The sequence below is a fragment of the Chaetodon trifascialis genome, chromosome 19, assembly GCF_039877785.1.
Source record: "Chaetodon trifascialis isolate fChaTrf1 chromosome 19, fChaTrf1.hap1, whole genome shotgun sequence".
Taxonomy (NCBI): domain Eukaryota; kingdom Metazoa; phylum Chordata; class Actinopteri; order Chaetodontiformes; family Chaetodontidae; genus Chaetodon; species Chaetodon trifascialis.
The window spans coordinates 21228687-21250539 of record NC_092074.1 but is presented as its reverse complement, the minus strand read 5'-3'; the positions used below and the strand labels follow the sequence as shown (position 1 = coordinate 21250539).

The 21853-nt window shown below is 45.6% G+C and overlaps 1 protein-coding gene across 4 annotated transcripts in view; it reads left to right on the top strand.

The window, feature by feature from the left end:
* myo6a (myosin VIa) overlaps window positions 1–21853 on the top strand; it is a 118862-nt gene that overhangs the window by 71747 nt on the left and 25262 nt on the right. For all 4 annotated transcript variants that reach the window (XM_070986804.1, XM_070986803.1, XM_070986802.1 and 1 more), the window contains exons 19-26: window positions 4472–4510; window positions 4775–4868; window positions 9183–9313; window positions 9418–9495; window positions 10969–11098; window positions 13553–13643; window positions 16157–16307; window positions 19649–19857. In XM_070986804.1, coding sequence (XP_070842905.1) covers window positions 4472–4510; window positions 4775–4868; window positions 9183–9313; window positions 9418–9495; window positions 10969–11098; window positions 13553–13643; window positions 16157–16307; window positions 19649–19857 — 923 coding nt within the window. The remainder of the gene's footprint in view (window positions 1–4471; window positions 4511–4774; window positions 4869–9182; window positions 9314–9417; window positions 9496–10968; window positions 11099–13552; window positions 13644–16156; window positions 16308–19648; window positions 19858–21853) is intronic.

Here is a 21853-nt window from a genome sequence, read left to right as displayed (position 1 = left end):
GGACCGAAAGCAACGCTATGATTATCTTCAAGTGCGGGCTGTAACCAGATTTAAACGATGTATTGCATGAACTGCCCCGTCTGCTGGCCCTCAGGTTGGCCGAGGAGCAGGCTGAATTGGTCAGCTGGTACAAATGAAGTTGAAAACATTAACCTTTAAACCGTCCAGGTCTCACAGGGGCCTGCTCTGTGGAAAATATCATGTTGGCGTCCAGCGTTTCTATTTTTAATTGTGCAGGCGCCACCAAAATAAACTACAGGACACAAAATCTGCATTCTGCAAAGTCACATCAGAAACTGTACCGATGGCACCATCTTATCCAGGTATCACAGTTAATGTGACAGTGATTTACGGAGGCCTGGAAACGCCTCACACAGCGCCTTTAATAAGCAGCTCTGGTTTTGGCTGCGTCACAGATTATCGATCTGACGGTCTTCGGTCCTTTTGGTCGCAGTGAAGCTGCCAGCACTGAGCTTCGCCTCAGCCAAGGTCAAAGAAGTACATCTTAAGGATGTGGAGGCTAAAATGTGAAAAATTGAGATGATGTGCTGTTAGACTCTCAAGTGGTGATATCAGGATTCATCCGGCTGTAATTCCATCTCATCTGAACTCAGAGACGTCGCTGCTTTCACAGAAATTTCGCCTTCAGAGAGCAGAGAGAGCGGCGTCTGTTGTCAGCTGTAGTTATGGAGGGAGGGTTCGTGCTCTCCTGCGCTGTGACTCATCCAGCATCTCACCTTGATATGAGCTCTAATGTGTCACCTAACCAAAGGCAAGGTGAGCCAAACACCACCGCGCTGGGCTCCACTCAGTCAAAAAAAGAAAGCACATAACCCGAGGGAATGATGGCGTACAGTACAGAGCGAGCGGCGGGGAAATATTTTACGGGGTTCACAGGAACGCTGCCGTGTTTGATGTGAAGGGGTTTGATGCCTTCATGCGTTCGGAGATGTTATTGATATGCGCGATGCTTCGCAGATCCTCGCTCAGAGTGCGCGGATGCTGTCAATCACCGACGCGTTAGATCACTCCATTCATGAAAACACTGCATTGTGTGTTTTGAGCCAGGTTTTTCTGGACCAGTTCTCTTGGAAATGTTGTTTTCGGCGTATTCGTTTTTGCGGCAGAGAGACAGCAGTCGTTCTTTTAGTAGACATTTACAGATATTATATATATTCATTTATTATTGGAGCAGTTAGAATTAATCAATTAATTGGAAGTGTAGCAATTTTTCAACTTCACCCACAATCTGCCCAACACTTATTGTCAGTGATGCAGGTCAACCAGTGCTCGCACTGACTCTGCATCAGATTTCTGTCCAGCTGAGTGCTCATTGCTCAGAGCAGCTGCTCTCTAATAGATGCACATATGTAGTTATGGTCACGGTTGGACAAAGTAAGTCTATTTTCTGCTGAAGCAAGCTGAGAAGTGCTGTGTGAGGCCGAACGCTGCTTGTTCCAGTGCAGTTTTACACGTGAGATCCTGCAGGTTTAACGTCCCTCTGTGCCTGTAAGGTTGAGCAGAAGCTTTGATTCTTCTGCAGTTTCGCTGTCAGAATGAGCTTTTTAATGAAATCCATTTAAAGATTTTACAAGTGAAGGTCACTTTCAGCATCAGTTCTCAGCCTGCCTGATCCTCATCTTGTTCAGGGAGTGCTCATGGCCTTGCCGGTCATTTAGGGTTTGGGTTTCACTCACACGTTCATTCACAAACAGATGGAAACTGTCACTAATCAAGTCCCACTAGAAGGCATCCGGCAGTTATTTGAGAGGCCTGAGCTCGTCTCAGGGTGGATCTGGACTTGATGCAGGATAGATTGAGTTCTTATTACCTGTGAGTTCTGTTACCTGTGGTGTTTTCCTAAAGCCTCCTCATCCGGCGGGAGCTTCGCCTCCTCTGTCTCGGGTCCCCTCTCTCGCTATCCGAGCGATGATTAAGGTTCAGAGGTGTCGAACAGGCGGACAGGAGCAGAGCTTTGGGCGTGGAGGAGAGGAGGACGGTGAAAATGAGCGGTGATAAATCTGAGTCAGTCCAGGTGACGGGAGTAGCCGCCTCCCGGCTGCCGAGGGGAGGGGAATGGTGAGCCGTGGAGATCTGTAGCTTTTCATTATAACCAGACTGGGCAGATTTGTCCCGTTTCAGGGACAGAAAGCATCACAACAAGAGTGTCGCATTACAGCCGTCCATCCAGACACGGCTGATAAGTCAACCGTCCTCAGCCTGATTGTGAAAGACAAAAGCAGCCGATTGTCCCGAGAGTCACCGTGTGGTCCATTCAACAGACGCCACCTGAATATATTTGTATTTATGAAACATTTGCAATCAGTTTATTCCCTGGAAACGGCATCAGATGAACGGGACGGATGGGAAAGTCACCAGAGGATGTAATTAGTTTCATATGAAAAGGCTGCACTTATACAGAATATTGAAATTCATACACGAGGCGGTTTCACACAAGAGTGCTTAACAGACATTTAAACCATAAAAGAGATTGGAAATAAGTCAGCCGTCGACTCCTCTATTTGTTCTTTATGGCAGCCGGGACAAATCTGCCATCGCCACTCGCAGGCTGGTACAGATACAAGAAGTTATGTTAATGAGAGTAAAGACAGGGAACGATGTGGAACGCTCCAAAAACACCTGTTTGGATCATTCCACAGGTAAACAGGCTGATTGGTAACAGGTGAAGGGATCATGATTGGTATGAAAGAGGCATCCTAGAAAGGCTCAGTCGTTCACAGAGGATGAAGCGAGGTTCACTTTGTGAACACATGATTGGATGAAGGAGATGAACACATGAGCTCAGGAACACTTTGTAAACACAGTTCGATTGGAAACGAATGATTCTGGTTTTTATTTTATTTATTAGCTTCTTGACGGTAAACATGAAATTTTTTGACGCACTGTGGTTCGAGCATCAGCCAAAGATGCCCCAGATTTGAAGATACAGTCAGATGAGATTGGACAAATGAGGACAGTGTTGTTATGCTAATGGCGGCTAGCAGCCACCGCGTGTCCTCTGTGCAATCTGTCCCTTTTTAATGACTGTTTGTCTTTCCCGCACGCTCCTCTGTCGTCCCATAATTCACCCTGATTAGTGTACATTAATCCACATTTACATATATTTACATTCACACAACGCTGATGATCCTCGTGGTGGCCGCCACTTGAAATAATTTGCTGGAATAATCGTGAATTATGCATCATCGTCAACACTGTAGGCACCAATAATGAGAGGAAGTTACGGGGGGAAGAACGTGGCGACAGCCCACTTCTGACGGAATATTGATGATTCATCAATAATAAAGGAGTTCGATGAAAGAACATTTCTTTTGTTCCAGTTTTTTTTTTAGTTTGTATGTGATTCGGCCTCGATGTTGAGGAATTACAATGGTGGAAACACAGTGTGGAAGAAAATTAAAAATGCATACCCTGGAAGATTTACAAAGAGGAAACCTTATCGGAAGCCCCACCCAGCGACCTCCACGCTGGGTAAAACAAACGCTCTGAGTTACAACTCTCTGGCCCCGCGGCTCAGCCGTTAAACAAAGATGTCGATGATGCAAATTCAGAAAAGTTTTGCTTATCGGAAACTCTCCTGCTGGTATTCCGAGTGAGCCCCATGAAATGTGAAGAATTAATCCGTCTTGACCCGTGACAGCCTGCGGAGTAAGAGGATTCCTGCTAATGCAGACCAGACCGAAAGGCTTTTCTTTACCGAAGCTTATCAAATTCTTTCCCCCTCTTGTTCCTCGCTGTCCACCTCAGCAGCATCCTCAGCCGCAAACTGTGAAGCTCAACAGTCTCAGATTAATTGTTGCCTCTTGTTCCAGACAGTCATACAATAACGGCCGAAAGTCTGGCGCTGCTGGCGCGAGAAGGACTGTCGGCCAAAGCGTTCGGCCTCTTTTACTGATTGCCAGTGAAGTTATGCATCATTACAGTTTAGGACATTTTGACCTTGACTTAATCATGCGTGCGTTTGACTTCACATCTGAAATTAGATGCTTTCTAGCAGAGACGAGCTTCACTGCGACTGTTCTGAATCCCTTAAAGTCCTAAAGAGAAGCAGAAATGCTGAATCTACCCGTGTCTATTAAATTTCTATAATCCTCAGTCTCTCAGCAGCTGCATTGATATTCTTTTATATCATTCACTGTGACAAATCTTGTCATTTCTTGGTCTGATGCTTGCCATGCTAACACATACCTGTCTATGGGAAATGGGCAGTTAGCCTGTTTTGTTTGTGTACATTGCATACATTTGTTTACCTGCCAACCGTCTTCTTCTTCACTACCTTTGTTGGTGTGAATCCACTGGCAGCGTGTGCTGAAGGTCAGACCTCCACAGGGCTCCTTCACGTGAGCCAAACACGTGCAGAAAGTTTGAGAAACGACGGAAAGGCTCCTTGTTTTTGCTTTCCTTTGATCGCACAGATTGTTCAACGCTCTTCTTCTTCTCTCTCCTGCAGACGCAGCTGAATATTCTTCTGGAGAAGCTCCGCAGCACGGTCAGTGTTTCTTCTTCTTCTTCTTCTTCTTCTGTTCCAGCTGCAGATCAGCTTCCTGTGATGCAGCTCTGCACGTCATGAGACACAAGCGGCTGAGAGGCGCAGAGCGTCACGTCCTGACTCAGGCTGCGATGGATGTCGTGAATTTCTGATTGAGTCTGTGTTTCCTGCTGTTATTGCAATGAATCAGTTTCTCTCCACCTCTCCTCATGTCTCTCTGTCTCTCTGTCTCTCTCTCCATGCATCCCTCCTTCACTCCTCCAGGGCTCCAGCTTCATCCGCTGCATTAAGCCAAACTTGAAGATGGTTAGCCACCAGTTTGAAGGAGCTCAGATTCTCTCCCAGCTGCAGTGCTCTGGTCAGTGGGAGTTTCTGCACCTCGTTTACTTCTACACAAGCCTGTCTGAGCTGTTCTTTAGTGAAACACAAGTGTTCTGTCTTCACTGGTTTCAAAGGAAATCTGTTAATTTTTAGAAAATGACTAACACAAAGATAAAGAACCGAGGACAAACAGAGGGACGCAGGCAGTGAGTCACCTTCCACAACACTTACAACCAACAAAGACGATGTTTCTGAAATGAAGCTGCAGGAAAACACGTCTCACCGAAGTTCACCACATCAATTTCAAGCAAAAGTGTTTGCAGAAACTCTGGCGAGAACTTTGAGAGAGAAACACCCAAAGTTCAGGTTAGTTAAACCGGAGGTGAACTCGCCGGCTTGTTCGGGAGCTCTCGTCTGTGCCGCAGTCGTCACCGGCAGATTAAAGGCCAGCGATGCAGCGTCCGGCTGCCTTTCAGTCCTGTGAGTTATACTGACGGTTCAGAGTTTACACGTCGCATCAATAACACTGAAAGTCCTGAAGAACAAACTGTGTGTTAGGAAAAGAAACCCGATCCAAAAGACGCCATTAAGGCTGCTCAGACCGAATCCAGTGATGTTTAGCTTTGATTCCCACACATGATTTCATGGAGTAAATACGTTCACCATGTCATGTAAGAAAAGTTTCAAATAAAAGGAGAATCTGGATTATTCAGGAACATGGAGGGCAGCATGTTGATCGAATTATTAAGATAAGACTTAATTGATCCCACGCCGTTACAACAGTAGAATAAAAAGGAGAAAACAGGACAAATAAAATCAACATGCAGCTATGTACAGTGTATACAAAAAGTATAGCCAATATTCCCAGCAGAATATGTATATATGTTACAAAGGACTAGTTCAAAAAGTATGTAAGTAGGAAATTATTTGCTAATAAATGCTATCGAATGAAAGACGGCTCATACTTTTCCATATTTTTTTAAATTAAATTCAGTGCTGATGTCACTCTTGTCTTATCTTATAAACACAAACAACAGTCCCTTAAATATCTGCACATGAAGATTCGCTCAGCATTGCAACCAGGGTTTCTGCAGGGCTCTAAAAGTCTTGAATTCAGTTTCCTGAAGGACAGCAGGCGTTGAAAGTCTCTGTCCTGCTGCAGTAGTAACGGTTTACACTGTTTTTGTCGTTCTGCCGTCGGGACGCGCTGCACACGGTCCACTGTTGCAGGAGTCCTTTTCTGAGGAGCTTCATTAGGCGCCATCAGCCCTGCAGCTACAGCGGCTCAGAGGCTCGTTGTGACACCAAAAAAAGGTAGATTTTTAATTTAATTAATTTGTCATGAGGAGATTTGGTCGTGACCTGCTGTTAAGTGCAGAAAGAAATCCTGATCATATAATTGTGAAAAGGGTATTAAAGTCCATGAGATGTTAAGCAGGTTATAAAAGGTGTTAAATCTGACTTGTGAACCTGCTGATGGCTGATATTTCCTGCCTCCTGTGCTGCAGAACTTGATTCCCATCTTGAAATCTTTGTGACTTTCAGGCCGTTCTCTTAAACTTTTCCTTTCCCCTCAAACCAAAAAGCTCTTGCGATGCTCCCCTCAGGTTTGGAAGAAAAGAAATTATGAGCCCGGCTTTAATATCCTCAGAGAGTCCGATTCTGCTTCCATCCACACAAACTCAGCGATGCCCTGCTCTGATACTGAACCCCGGCAAGCTCTTTATCAGTTTTATTGGACTGGGAATGGAAGCGTTGATAGTTTGGATGAGACGGGGGACGCCTCTGTGTACCAACACGACCCGGTTAGACCCAAAACAGATGTTCAGCAGCCAAAAAGGCCTAAACCTGCAGTGTGGAAACCAATTATTGTAAAGCAGTCGAAGGTAGTCTCAAGTGTTTTTATTATTATTATTATTATTATTATTAAAGATATTGAAAAGTAAACTTTCACTACTATCCAAAAGGGATCTTCTTGTTTTTGAGCGGGACTCTTCACCTGAACATTGAGTTTGTTTCTAAAAGTTTGTAGTTTCTTAAAGGAAGTTTAGACTGACTTTACTTTGAAAAGGCTTTGAACTGCACCTCCTGTCTGATTGATGATTAGGAGCTCATGTGAGGATTAAGTTGGAAATCAGCGTACAAGAGGTCGTGTAGCTTAGGGGGGTGGAAATCTGCTGAGTAGATATCAGCAGAAAAACTACCCACAATGCTCTTTTCAGTCTTTAGTGCTCATTTATGTCATCACTGACTGAGCATATTAGCATGCTAATGATCAGATGTAGCTCATTCAGCACAGCCGCGCGGCTGTCGTCTTGTTGTTTTTTACTTGTTTCTCTCTGTGGAAAAGTACAGTTTAACACTGCAGACCTCTACCAGGATCAAATGGTAGTATAATAAATGGACTCTGCTGATAGTTTGCTGGTAAGGATTTAGCGTTATTAAGTACGATCAACAACTGTTTAGTCACACTGACACAAATCTGTTCCCGGTCCTGGTCCCCAGATCTCAGCGCTGATGTTCGTGAAAGCTCTAACACTTATTGTTGGATACTCTGGGAGCCTGAAAACGTGATGTGGATTTAATAGCATCCTGGATGCAGGACTGGATTCTGTCATCAGAGCAGCCTTCAGCTCTTTCTTGTGAGCAGGAAGTGCAGATAGGCTCAGCAGACTTAAGTAAATCACTGACATATTGAAGCTGTGTAATACCTTGTAAGTTAGAAGAAGGGCTTAATAACCAGTGAGTGATTTCACAGGGAACCAGTGGAGGGAGTCTAACACTGGGATAAAATGTTGACGAACTCTGGTTCACTTGGCTGGAATAAGCTGAATATTTGCAGCAGCGAAGCGTCGGATCCGGTTTAAGCGTCTGAGGGTGAACATGCACACTATTGGAAATAGCCTGGATGGAATTGTTTTTATGGTGTCCTTTGGGAAACTGTACACCAATTACAACTAGAGGTCTGATATGAGATATGTGCAGCTTGGGGCAAACGAACAGGGTTTCAGTTCCAACTGAGTACACAAGAGGAAAGTTATGTTACCCTTACCCGCAACCCGTTATGGAAGAGGTTTAAGACTTCTCCACAGAATCACAGTAATCTTCAGCCTTTCCAGCACTGTGGCTGGCTTTGGTTGATGATTAAACAGTTTTCCAAATGAAAGACGCCATCCAGACTTAGGACGTTCATTGGTTGATTCCCAAGTTAAAGAACCGTAAAACTGAAAATACACACAAAATAAACTACAATTAGTTATTTCATGTTGCAGAAGCACATAGAGTGTAACTACAACATGAGTAGTAGTAGCATGGTGTTAAAACTTAGTGGTGAATAGGTAATGCCTAGTCTGTTAGCTTGATGCTAACACATAATGGGAATTCTTATTATGCTAATGTGAAGTTAAGTTTAATGCTTAAACAGTAAAACACCTCCATGTTCGCTCAGAGTTTGTACTGCTGCAGCCTTTGTTATTCAGGTGTGAGCATTAGCTTGACAACAGCATTAGCACATGGCAACACGCTAATTGTTAAAATGCTAACATGCTACAGCTAGCGTGGCTGAAGTGTTGGATTTGGGTCTTGTGCTTTGACTCCAGCTGTGTGCTGTGTGACTTTAACTGTTCAGTAATTCTGTGAATGTAGTTGAAGGTGTGCGGGGGGTTGACAACATGGCGCAGGAACACTTACTGGAAGGAAACTTCTGGAGTAACTTAATGACAGTTGCACACTCTGCTGCCGGCACGGCTCATTTGCCCTGAATGGCAATCTGCAACATCTGTCTGCTGTGAAAGCTCTGAAATTTTGGCCTTTGATATAAGCTTTCAAAGCAAAATGCGATGACTAATACTGCTTCAAAAAGGCCAAATCATCCATGTTTCCAGGGGGTCTATATAAACAAATTAATTTAATAACTCGAGGGGAAACAGTCTGAGAAGCCATTACAACGTAAACACAGACAGACGGCTCCGACAAAAAGGGAGAAATGTCAGCGCTGAAGGTAGAAGTGGAGCACACAGGCATGACAAACGATGCTAATTGCAGTCTTGTTGAATCTTAATTTTCTCGCAGTGTTTTGCTGTTTTGACTCAGTTATTTCCAGCTTGAAGTTCTTTGTACCAGGTGCGTTATTGGATCTGCCATGCTCGAGATAAGCTGTTGTATAAACAGAGAATTTTGGGTTACAGCCTGGGTTGTACTCTACTTTCAGACGTGTAGCCACACTAGCAGGTAGCAGTGTCCACCACTTTGCTCCAGACTGAAACATCCTGACAAATATGGATGCATTGCCCAGATATTCATTGTCCTCAGAGGGTGAATTTGAGCTTCTCGTCCAATGTGACTTCTGCAGGTATGGTGTCGGTGCTGGACCTGATGCAGGGCGGCTTCCCCTCCAGGGCTCCCTTCCACGAGCTCTACAACATGTACCAGAAGTACATGCCTCCGAAACTCACCCGCCTCGACCCCCGCCTCTTCTGCAAGGTCAGTCCTCCGGGCCTCAGCGGCGGCCGCCATCAGAGCTTTTATCGTCCTTTTAACGCGACCGCATTTCATGTTTATCAGCGTACTTCATGTTTGTGTTGCAGGCTTTATTCAAAGCTCTGGGGCTGGATGAGAATGACTACAAGTTTGGCCTGACCAGAGTGTTTTTCAGGCCGGGGAAGGTGAGACGTTCAGGAAACCTGCTCTGTTCCCCTCTCGCACTGGCTAATATAGGTATTGTTCCCTTAAAGAAAGACGGTAGATTCAGAGGGAAAGCACATTTGTCATTTTGGCTGCTGAAGGGAGGTGAGATGAGGTTTTGGAATGAACCAGAGCCAGCAGATGGGGTTTTTTATTTCCCCACCAGATGAATAATTCATCACGTTTGGGTTAGACATGTGGTTTCCAGGGGGGGTTTGTGAAAGTGCATGCGTTTGTTACAGAGGACCTCTGCACGCTGCGCAGGGCGAACTGTAGGTCTGACACTGTACATTCAGCTCCCAGGAAGAGATAAATGCTTACGTCCTCTGTTAGCTCCACTCGGACGCTTTCATTACTCTTCACGTCCCTGCGGAAGCGTCAGGGCTCCGATGTTTGCTTCAGAGGCAACGATGCCCTCCAAGATACACAGAACATCACACGATACTCGTAAATAATTGTTTAAGCCTGCAAGGAACCCACGATGTTGAGGTGTGCGGCTTTAGCAACCTGAAGATGGCAGAAAATTATGTTTTTGTGATCACATCTGGATAGAAGCTCAGTCCCAGTGATGTTTTTCATAGAGGTAGTGAATTAAAACAGAGCTGAGAGGCTTTCAGGCACAGCACACCTGAAACTGGAGGGTCAGCGGCCTCGCAGCACCGCACTCACGCGCCACGTTGTTGGAAACCAAACTGAAAACTGACAATAAGCAGACGCGGACGTCGAGAAAATAATAATGATGTGAATTCAGCAGCTTCTTTCATCATTGAGGCAGCAGCAGCCGACGCTCGAGGTTTGGAAGTCAGAGGTTTCCAGAGGACGCGATCACAGCACAACAAATCAGCCGCACCATCGCAGAGCGGCTTTCAGCACACTTTCAAATCAAGTGTTAGAAAGCATTCGGCAGCACTGATATGATCTCTGACTCTGTTGGAAAAGATACAGGGATGAGGAAGGGAAAGTGAATGCACCGCTGCTCAAACAGATGCAGTGCATACTCTGCCTCTGGCTGTACTTTAGTGAAGTATGAAATGCTTTCTCACGCACTACAGACATTAATCCATATTAATTACAGTCATATTGAAAACAATGGGAGCAGAGTTCGACAGTATGATGATATATGTTGAGAAAGTTTGCCAACCAGCAGTGATTTAGCGTCACCGTGAGGACACGTGTACCTATCCTCATGATATACAGTGTGCAGTGGTAGTGTATTATGAGATTGGACCACTTCAGGGCAGTAAACTGTAGGATTTATGATATATGAGGCAACTTTTAGGGCTGCAAGACCAAGAAAAGCAGCAGTTTGTCCAGAGAAAAAGCTAAAGAGCTGAATATGAATTTCTTTTTGATCAAAGGATAAACTAGGTGTTATTCTTGATAAAATGCTCAGGCCTTCGACCCTTCATGCTGCTGATCTCCGCTCTGAACGTCTTCCTCTCACCTCTGTTCAGTTTGCAGAGTTTGACCAGATCATGAAGTCGGACCCGGACCACCTGGCCGAGCTGGTGAAGAAGGTCAACAAGTGGCTCATCCAGAGCCGCTGGAAGAAGGTCCAGTGGTGCGCTCTGTCCGTCATCAAACGTAAGCAGCGTCTGTTCCGGTCTGCAGGTCGACACGGCGTCGTCACGGCGACGACATCCTAAACGAATCGTAGACAGAAGAGCAGAGCGGTGGAACAGTAACAAACTCTGCTGAGAGTCTCTGCTGCTGTTTGGTGACTTTTACAGGCGCACAGAGCAGCAGGGCCTTCGTGGTGCATTCAGGTGTACCTCACAAACCCACATTTAGTCTCTTTTTATTCCTCAACAATATTGCTTTATGTGTTTAATTATAGTTATCGTCACTTGACCAGCTTTTACGCTGCGTCTCGTCTTGCTCTCGTCATGATATTTAGTCAGAATTTTCGTTGATGATAGCAACGCTAACTACATGGTATGTTCACTGTGAGGTTTAAACAACTTGTTGCATCGTCGGAGAAAAGGAAACCCTGATTTTTAACAGGCTGGCAAAGGTTGAGACAAACGTTTCAGTCAGTCACACTTTAAGTTAGTTTGATAATCGCCATGTTTTAGCCAACATGTCTGCACAGATGCAGCAGACAGTTTATCCATCAGTTCATGTAAAATCAGACCTTCACATAGATAAGATTTGTGTTTGTGCTTCAGAGTGAGAGCGAGGCAGCCGTGAGGACGTTACACAGACTCAGTCGTGCTGATGACTTCTGCCGACTGGGCGGCTGCAGCAGCACGTCGAGCGCAGCCGTCACTTCCACTGCATTCGCTCCTTATCGCTCTCAGTTTTATGCAGGCCGGCGCGTTTGAAATCCGATCATGCAAACAAGAGACGGATCAGCATGCACAGATGGCTCGCAAAAACACCCGAGGGCCTTGTGGACGGAGCGGAGCACAACAGCAAAACAAACCACGGGCGGTGTGTCTGCAGCAGAGACGGGCTGCTGTTAATAATGTGGGGCCGAGCTGCTGGAGGACTGCTGTATCTGTCTGCTTTCTGCTGTTTATCACTGCAGCGTCTGAGGAGGGTCCACGTCAGTCACTGCAGGCTGCTATCATAACACCCCTCTCTGTCTCTGCCGGCGTCTGGCCCCGTCTGTCTTCATCTCCAGCAGTATCTGCCTTCATATCTCGTTTTTCTTCCTCATCGTGTCGCTCCATCTCGCTATCTGTCCTTATCTCCGTCTCCCACTCTTTGTGCTCCGTATCGATCAGCTGGACAATGAGCTTTATTGGCAGGAACAGAAGCAAGTGTTGCCAAAGCATATCATCATATCCCATTAAAAATGAATACATCTGTCCAAACCGCAGGGTTCGTGGTGTTACAGCGGCAGCAGCTGGAAAGGCAGCAGCTGGAAAATGCTTATTGGATTTTTAAAGTATGTTCAGTGTAACCAGCCTGCTCGGAAAATGCAAAGTCATTAATTCAGCTCTGTTATTGATGGTGTACAAGTTAAATATTTGGAGGTTATAACAAGATGAAATGCGTTTGGCAGCTTGTGGTGATGTTATCGATCTCTGCCTCTGTTTATCTTTCACCCTTCATCTCTTCAGCGCTCCCTCGTTCTTTCTCTCTCGCCCTTTAATTTTCTCACTTCAGTTCAATTCGTCGGCGCAGCAGAAGAAGAAAAATCTACGTCGCCAAAGACGAATAATGCATTTTATTTAAAGACGTCGAGAAATTCTACAATGTAAACCGCATCAGCAATGAAAGCATGTGGCTATACTCAAGTAAATCAGTGCACAAGAGTACTGAACGTCAAGAGGGATGACAGGATGTTTTATAATGACGAATAAATTAAAAAATATAATTAAACTGGGGCCCATCCTTCAGCCGGGCTTAGAGGAGCAGAAACACTAATAGACCTGGACTGGAAAAGTCTGCCAGAGACCTCAGTCCAGATGTTGTGGACTTCCAAGACTGAGTAATCCTGACTGAAGGAATCCATTGAGCTGAAGACATTATGGGTTCTAACCCGAACCCTCGAAGAGGAGGTTCAAGCACAACAGGAGAAGACCTCTGAGTTCAACTGACTCTGAGGAAACGTGTCAGTGGATTGACAGGTCAGTGGATTGACAGGTCCAGAACAGCCCACGGGATGCTCTCGAGGTGTCAGCGTATCTAAGCTCGCTAAAGTCAAAGGTTCAGTTTGTCCATCCAGACTCCAGATGATTGAGGATTCATGTCCTGGTCGTGGATCAGTGGTTCAGCTCTTCAGTCTTGTCAGAAATTTAGAGGATTATATACATCTGACCTGCGCTAAGAACACCTCAAGATGTTTCTGACATCAAAACTTCATCTGAGAATTACTGACAATCTGACCTTCACGCCCGCTTCAGGCTGTGATTGGTCGGCTGTGCAGAGGTGGGAAAGTAGGCGGGGTTTGATCCACCTGGTGCAACACTATGATTGTGTTTTGAATGTTCTCAGTACAAACGACATCCTTTCCAGCACGGCCTGACTTTCAGAGGTTGGTTTGAGGACCCTAACCATCTTTTCCTCTTTTCTGTCTGTGTTTTGCAGTGAAGAACAAGATTTTGTACCGGACCAGCGCCTGCATCAAGATGCAAAAGACGGTCCGGATGTGGCTCTGCAGGAAGAAGCACAAGCCTCGGTGGGTTTCCTCTCTTCCTCCTTCTCTCCTCCCTTCCTTGCCTCCTCTCTCCTTTGCTTTGTCACCTCCTCTTTCCATCCTTTCCTCCCTGCTCTCCTCCATCTCTCCACCTGTCTTTCCTTACTTACCGTCATCCTCTTTGCTGTGCCTACCCTCGATCCATCCCCCTTTTTCACACTAATCTTTCAACCTCACCTCCCTCAGCTGGCAGCTCTCTCCTCCCTTTCTCCTTCCATCCATCATTCCCTCCTTCTCTTGCTCATTTTCTCTCCCTCTGCCTTCCTTTCTTCTCATCCTTCCTCATTACATTCATCTCCTTCTTGCACGCTTCCTTCCTTGCCTCCTCCAGTTCCTCTCTTTCTTCCTCTTCCTCGTCTTCTTCCTCATTATCTGCCACTTGCACAGCTCAGCAGTGTCAATCTGCCTCACACACACACACACACACACACACACACACACACACACCTGGCGACACCTCAGATATTCAAGATAAATAACAGAGCCCTGGGGGGGGAGGCAGGTGGGAGGAAAGATGGAGTATGCAGGTGAAGAAGGGTTTGTGTTCTCTGTAGGGGGGTTTAGTCTGATCTGGCAACCCGCTGCTCTCTGTTAATGGGCTGTGTGATTGTGTTTGGGTGTGCTGCTAATGTGGAGTGTGTGATTACGGGGGTGGGTGGAGTATTAATGACTGGGGCGGAGTTTGACATGAGTGACAAACGTGAAATGAGTTCGTACATTCATTTCAAAGTGGATAATTACTGTATTATGTTTACAGATGCTTCTTGAATCTTCTGTTAATTTCAGATAGTTCAGATTAGTGAGCCTCGGTGCTTTATTTCTGTGACGATCAGCTGATGTTCAAAGTATCTCTGTCATCAATTTCAGCCTCAGATTATTTAAAAGTCCGTTTATTTTGTCCTTTAATCTTATTGTGTGTGAGAGATTTGGAAGCTTTGTTGGACCAGCAGCAAAAACATAAAATTGACAGTAGAGCTATAATTGATTTTGCTCAAATTCACCTCCTTGCAAGCTGCATGGATGAGGGAAACCGGTGTTTAAGGATCAAACAGGTCGGCCCTGATGAAGGTCACAAGCTTAAACGTCAAATAAAAAGAGCTTATGATGCATTCAGGTACTGAAGTTCTGTATGAATGGAGTCTGACCACATGGCTGCAGTGTACTGAACTACTGGAGGTCAACAAAAACACTCCTTAATTTTTAATTTCAAGGACGGCCATGTTGTCTGCTGCTCCACCGATGACCGCTTCACAATGTAAGGAAAAACAGCCCAAAGCCTTCAGGCGCCTCCGCCGATCATGTTACCTTCGCTTTGCACGTCGCGGGACTCCCCAGAGAATTTCCCCGAAGGCACGTCTTCTGGGGCACAAAACAGTTTTAACTTCCACATCTTGAGCAGAAATCAAGTCTCAAACATGTCAGTTTTTGACGTTTTCTGCTCGCTAACAGACAAACAGGACTGCGACTTCATGAATCTTGATAAATAACAAACACTGGAGTCAGTTTTAATAACTCCGCTGAAGCTTGCAGCCTAATAAAAGTCCTTCCTGTTTGAAATGCAGCTGTTGTGTGTTTCACATGCAGGTTGCTTGTGTTGCTGATCGCAGTGTGGCTGAAATAATAGTTGAGATTATGAGTCATTTGTCAGCAGAGAAGGCAGAGCAGATGAAGCTCTGCAGCCTGCAGCAGTGACTGATATGTTAACTTATTAAGAGCATTTAACTGAGCTGAGGAGTGATTCAAAGAGCGGCGTTCAAATGCAACTCGACACAATCTGATTTTTATACGGCTGCGCTGTCTCATCTCATAAGAAAGTCTAGATGGCTCATCATTTATGCACATTTCCCCCAAAAGTCAGCCTGACGTCTTCTGAAGCTTCAGCATCATGAATAGAGTTCAGAAAATGTTCCCTCCTTGCGGCTCGTCCTTTCTTTTAAAGACCACGCCGACGATGTCGTGCATCAATGTCAGTTTAGCCGTCACGGGGAGCTCCGCAGCCTCTGAACAGTGTTTTATAATGTCCTTTTTGGCTGTGGGTGGAGCTTTAAGATGTCTGAACAAATAACCCCAGTGACATCTTTGTGGTATGATCAGCATCATCTGGGATTTGAGCTTTGAGACGACACATTTATAACAGAAAGCCTGTTATAAACCAGGCTCAAGTGTTTACCTGAAGGGGTCTCATAGAGTTTGAACTGGAGCCCCCACTGATCCCAGTAGTTAAAGAAGTACCTGTAACCTCCTCCAGTTTAATCACTGGTGCAGTGGAGTTTGAAGACTGTCTGGTCCTTCAAAGTGCATCCGATCATTGAGCTCAGTGTTGGCTTCTTCTGGATTTTGGTCATTAAGCATTTGAGAAATGCATTATGGGAAATGTAGGATCCAGATTTTCTGAATCTTGGTCTGAATCTGTGAACCTCTGCTGCGTCAGCGTTCACTTTTTTGAATACACAACACCCGATTTTACTGAATCGTGCCTTTAAACCTCTTTTTAGGATCGACGGGTTAGTCAAGGTGCGAAAGCTGAAGAAGAGGATGGACCGCTTCAACGAGGTGGTGGCCGGGCTGAAGGAGGGCAAACAGGAGATGAGCAAGCAGGTCCAGGACCTGGAGGGCGCCATTGATTCCCTGATGGTCAAAATCAAGGTGGGTGAGAGGCACAGTTTGACGTTTCCCTCCTGTGGCTGCGTGTGTGTCATTAAAGCTGAATTCGTCCAAGTGAAAGGCCTTTGTTGTGCTGTCCGCTCTGACAGACACGTACATGATGGAGAGCTTTGTTTTAAAAATAGGATGTAAAGTGCCTCCTACTCTCGGTACATGATGGGCAGCATGAATGAAGAGATGAATGAATGAATGAATGAATGAATGAATGATGGAGTCCAGGTTGTTTCCCAGTTTCTACACAGTTCATGTGTTTGGATAAAGAGGGAGAGTTGTGACATTATGAGCGTGTGATGGAGGTTTTTACACAAACTGACTGTGGAGACTCTTCTCATTACCATAATGGTATTTGCTGCTGAATTGATTAGAAATGGAATGGATTAAAGTGTGTGCGTTCACTGACTTTAAGGCCGCATACTTTTCAGATAGTCTTGTCTATGAATATCATGAATCTTTAATATCCTACACTTGTTTTCTTTGCTTAATTTTCATAATTTAGCATCGCTGTCTTCTTCATCTGCCCCAGCTTTATTACCGGAGACGAGTCCTTGAGGTTTGAGCGTGGCGGTTGCTCGTCGCAGCGAACGTTGGTATTAGGACAAACGCTGGCCGAGGGACTCGGCAGTGAGACGCTCCTGTCACATAAACCTCCACCATGCGGCTTTTTGGTGGACTGACTGGCAGTCGGAGGAGAAAGGTTGCAGTGACAACAGATGCGTATGAATATTCATCCGCGGTGGGGCGGCAACACGTGTCCCGCCTCAGGTTTCCACGGCCGCCTTGTGTGTTTGTTTCAGACGCCTGAACGTACAGCGACTGTAAACTGTGAGGCTGTCGATGCTCTTGTAGGATTTTTTTTAAGCTCTGGTGGAGATTTACTCCTGACATCCTCAGTGATGGCTGTGTTTCAGTCCACGGCTGTAGATGCTGACAGGCAGTGTGTACGGGAAATAAACTCTCATGCCCGATCATGATCCTCTCACCTGTTGCCAATCAACCTGTTCACCTGTGGAGTGTTCCAAACAGGTGTTTTTGGAGCGTTGCACATCTTTCCTTCGACATGTATTGACATGATGACGCTTTAAACAGCCTCACCTGTTAAATGTGAGGCCTCTGCTGTGTGATGTAGCGCCGCTGCTTGCTTTTAATGAACCTCAATAAGCCTCAGTAATTTCATATAAACCAGCTCTTGCACCAGTGGAAGAGGCCTTAACTGTAACATGTTGTGAGAAAGATTTGCTCCTGTTCAGCCATAATAATATTAGTGAGATCCAGGATGTTGGAGTTGCCATGTTGGGAAAACCTGTTCTTTATGGGCCTTTATGGCTTTGTGCTTGTGGGCCTTCCCAAAACTGTTGGCACGAAGCTGGAAATGCAATACAACCTAAATTATTACTGTATGCAACAGCGTTAAGATTTCCCTTCACTGGAACTAAAGGGATGAGCCCAAACCATGAGAGACCACCTGAGACCAAAAGTAAACTCAGTTATATGTCCACGCCAGCGCTGCAGCTAAATCTTATTTTTGTTAGTGATTAATCTGCAGATCGTTTTCTGGATGAATCAATCATTTGTTTTATGTCAGAAAATAGTGAAAAATGTCCATCAGAAATGTCTGGCAACAGGCCAAAATCACGGAAAATGAAGAAAATCAGCAAATGTCTGTTTTTGAGAGGATGAAACCAGTGAAGCTGCTTAAAAAAGTGATTCAAAGAATGGCAGAAAACAGTTTCCCGTCTGTGCTGATTGGTCAATTCAGCTCCAGTCCTTTCAGCTTCGGCCCTGCATTGCGAAGGATCAGTGTGTTGGTAGCTCGTTGCCATGGCGTTCTGAAGTTTTTCAAAGGAAGACGGGAGATCAACCTCAGTCACGTCCGAGCAGGACATTATGGAGTGTGAGATATTAGAGTCGTGTGAATCACCCTCGAATCACAGCCGCTGCAGACCAGAATATGAAAACCGAGACGTAAACTGAGAGAATGAGACGGAGGCGTCTTTGTCAGAGGAGCTGATTGACTCCATCCGTCTGTCTGTCAGATGCATTACCAGCAGAACCAATGGAAGGCAGAAACATTCACATTTATCCTCGTGGCTGTTTCTGCCTCTGTTTCATTATTACTGCAAAAAATGAGCGACATCAAGTCGTCCTCAGAGGTCATTTTCCGAGGAAAAAAAGAGATAATGCTGGAGAGAACTGACAGCCTGAACTGGACGGGATCTGTCGAGCTTTCTGTTGAGGTCACGCAGTGTTTCCTCTAGGATGTTTTTCAGCAGCGGGGGCAGGCTCTCCGGGGAGCCGTGGCGGCGTAAACAAATGACACTTGACTGTAGATTTTACTTTTACAACCAATTTATTGAATGGCCAGTTCAAAATTTCTTTTGAAAGGCTGAAAACGCGTGCGCGCCGCTCCTTCCCCTCCTGTTCAGTGCGTACACACTGAAGCCGCCACGCATCATGTAGTTGACCAATCACGTGCGGCTTGAATGGAAAAAAAGTCGAGAAAAAAAACAAAACAAAGCGACTCTGCTCCGATCGTTCACTTCAAAGAGCTCTAAGAGCTCTAACAGCTGTTTCATTCGCAACCGACACGTCACTCATGATTCTTAGAGAAATATCTGAACAAGCTCATCTGAAAATGCAGTCAGCAGTTACAGCATTGCGTGTAGATATTAGCCTAATGCTACCAGTTAGCTTACTCACGTTAGCAACACTGAGTTGGCACTGGGCCCAATTAACTTAAGCTACCGATATGTTACGTAACGTTAGCTGGCCGTCAATATTTTGCAAACAAAAACTAATCAGTCTACCTTTTCTCCGGTAAGTCGCTGTCCTGTTTTCCAGGACGACACTCCTCTGACCCTCTGACCTGGTGCCTGGGTGCTTGACGTGATGTCACTTTCAAGGCCACGCTCTCGCGAGTAATTAACGTCAGATTCTGCTGTGAAGGTGGAGATATGCGGCAGCGGTGTATTTCTTTAAAAAAAGGGAAAAAGAAAGAAATTTGTAGCAGTGGCGGCTATGATTTAGGAACGGCGGTCCGCCACTCCTACATGAATGTCGAGGAAACACTGGGTCACGGTCTGATGAATCCTGGAGTTCATGAGGTCTCTGAGTCTCTGAGAACTCTGGACTCTTGACAATAAAAGGTCTTAATCAGGTTCTTCTTGTCATGAAAAGAAAAACTTTGAAACAGGTGAAATCACTCGTGCCCTGTAGAAATAAAGCTCTGTCCCAAATAAAAGCCCTCCTGCCAATCAGCATCATGATTGAACACGTCTTAAACCTTTACTGCGTCCTCACGAGCTGACTCTGATTTTGTGTCTCAGAACACCCACATGACCCGGCTCGATATCGACCACGAGTACCAGGCCCTGGTGGTCCGGTCGGAGCAGCTGCTGACCGCCATGCAGAACAAGAAGAAGGAGGAGGAGGAGCGCGAGCGGCTGCGGCGCATCCAGGAGGAGATGGAGAAGGAGAAGAAGAGGAGGGAGGAGGAGGAGCAGCAACGCAAGCAGGAGGAGGAGGACAGGCGACTGTAAGTGGGAGGGGGTTCTACAGTTCGGCCTCTTAACTGAGGCGCAGATGAGACATTTCTGTTTTGCTGTAGCCAAAAATTAAGAGGCACTTGTCGAAGCTGGCGTGTTTCGACCCGGCAGAATCCACTTTTCAGGGAAAAACGCTGTCGACTCATTTTTAAAGGTGCCAGTCGGGATTTACGTAATGAGATCGCTGCTCCTGAAGGATTTATTTTTGTAGACGTTAAAAAGTGTTATCAGGCGGGTTGTTGCTTTTTTACATTTTCTGTACTTAGCTGACACTCTTGTCCGGGGTGATTTACAACGAGCGCAGCAGCAGAATAAGCTGCAGTTCCCCCGTGTCCGCCATCGCAGGACGACAATAGCAGCAGTATTAAGGGTCACAAGCTTTAACGAAGCCTTTCCTTGTCTGATCTAAAGATATCAGGACACTTTAAATGATGCAGCTTTGTTAGCGTCGAGGAGTTTTGTTAACTCCTTTAATTCAGGATTTGCTGGACTTAGCTCATGGTCTGATGGTGAAGCACAAATCTCCAATTAACTGAGCTCTCAGCAGGTTACAGTCCCTCACTTTTCTGTGGCTGATTTCTTCAGCTGTTAGTGTTAGTAGCTGTAAACACGGTGATTCAGAGGAAAGGGGATAAGACAGGATTAGCATATGAATGTGGACGTAGCGGCTGTGACGTTCGGGGTTAACCACTCGCTGCTGGCTAGGTTGGTTAAATCCCTTTTGACATGAACAGCACAAAGACGACATGTTTAACGCTTCACCTCATCGACTTCATTGATTTTTGTGAATATGTGCTCAAAACTCTGTCAAACTGCTTCAAACTTCAGTTTGCAAATCGCAGCATCTCGGGGTTGTCCGTCTACAAGATGCTAAAGGCTGCAGGAGGAACGGTTTAAGAAAGAATAAAATCCGCCTGCTTTGTTCAGTCTTCGAGGCCTTTTCTCAGGTAGCCAGCTATCCTTGACGTGTCCCCCTCTATTTCCTAAATGACACCATGTAAGCGGCCGGCGAGCCTTTGAATCCATCACGCTCCACACATGGTTACGCAGAAAATTTCATTTTCTGCCTCGGCTGTGGCGGCATATTCCTTTCTCATGTTTGACCCCCGCAGTCCTCCCCTCCTTCAGTGGCATGGAAAGCCTTTTAGGAGGACTGATGGGGGCCATTGTGTTCGTCACAAACCACTACCCGCTAATATAAGACATTAGAGACGACAGCCCAAATTTTATGATCCACTTTCGCTTCCCTTTACCCTCCTCCTCTGGCAATCATGAATTCTCAAGATTGACCTGAAGGTCACAGACTGAAGGTCACGAGCTGCGTTAGAAGACCCTGATAAAGTCACTGACCCTGTAATTCCTTGTTTTATAGGATTCCCATTTAATCACACATCCGGTGCAGCTTTAATCCAAACATTATTTATAAGGCGTGTTAAAGCCTGAAGTTTCTCCCAGCAGGCTCCACTTCTGACGCTTTAAAGGCCTTAAACGCTGCGACCCCAGAGACGCTGCTCTCCTTTCTGTTGGGCTGATGTTTCTATTCAGAGCACTTTGCAGAGTGTGAAGCAGCACAGTAACCTTCAATTCCTGCATGACCACAGAGTACAAGTTGTCGGCTGCAAGGCGTGCAGATGTCAACGCCGCGGAGCTCCTCTGCGAGCGCACGCCGAAAATAAAAAGGCAAAGAGCGAGGAGTGAGAAAACGCTTTAAGAGCAGCTGAAACAGACGCAGGAAAAGTGGATTCATCGTCGATTTGTGGCTCAACAGAAAAGTACTTTTCAAGCTCAAAAAATGCTAAATGTTCTTTTAATTGAGCTTCTTCCTGTTTTTATCTGCCTTATGTGATAATAAGCCGAAGGCTTCAAACTAAAGCAGTTTAATGGCCTCACCTTGGACTTTCTTTTCACTCTCTTTAGACCAAACGATTCATCAGATCCTCAGGATAATTGGCTAATTAGCCCAGAGCAGCCCTGCACTGGATAAAC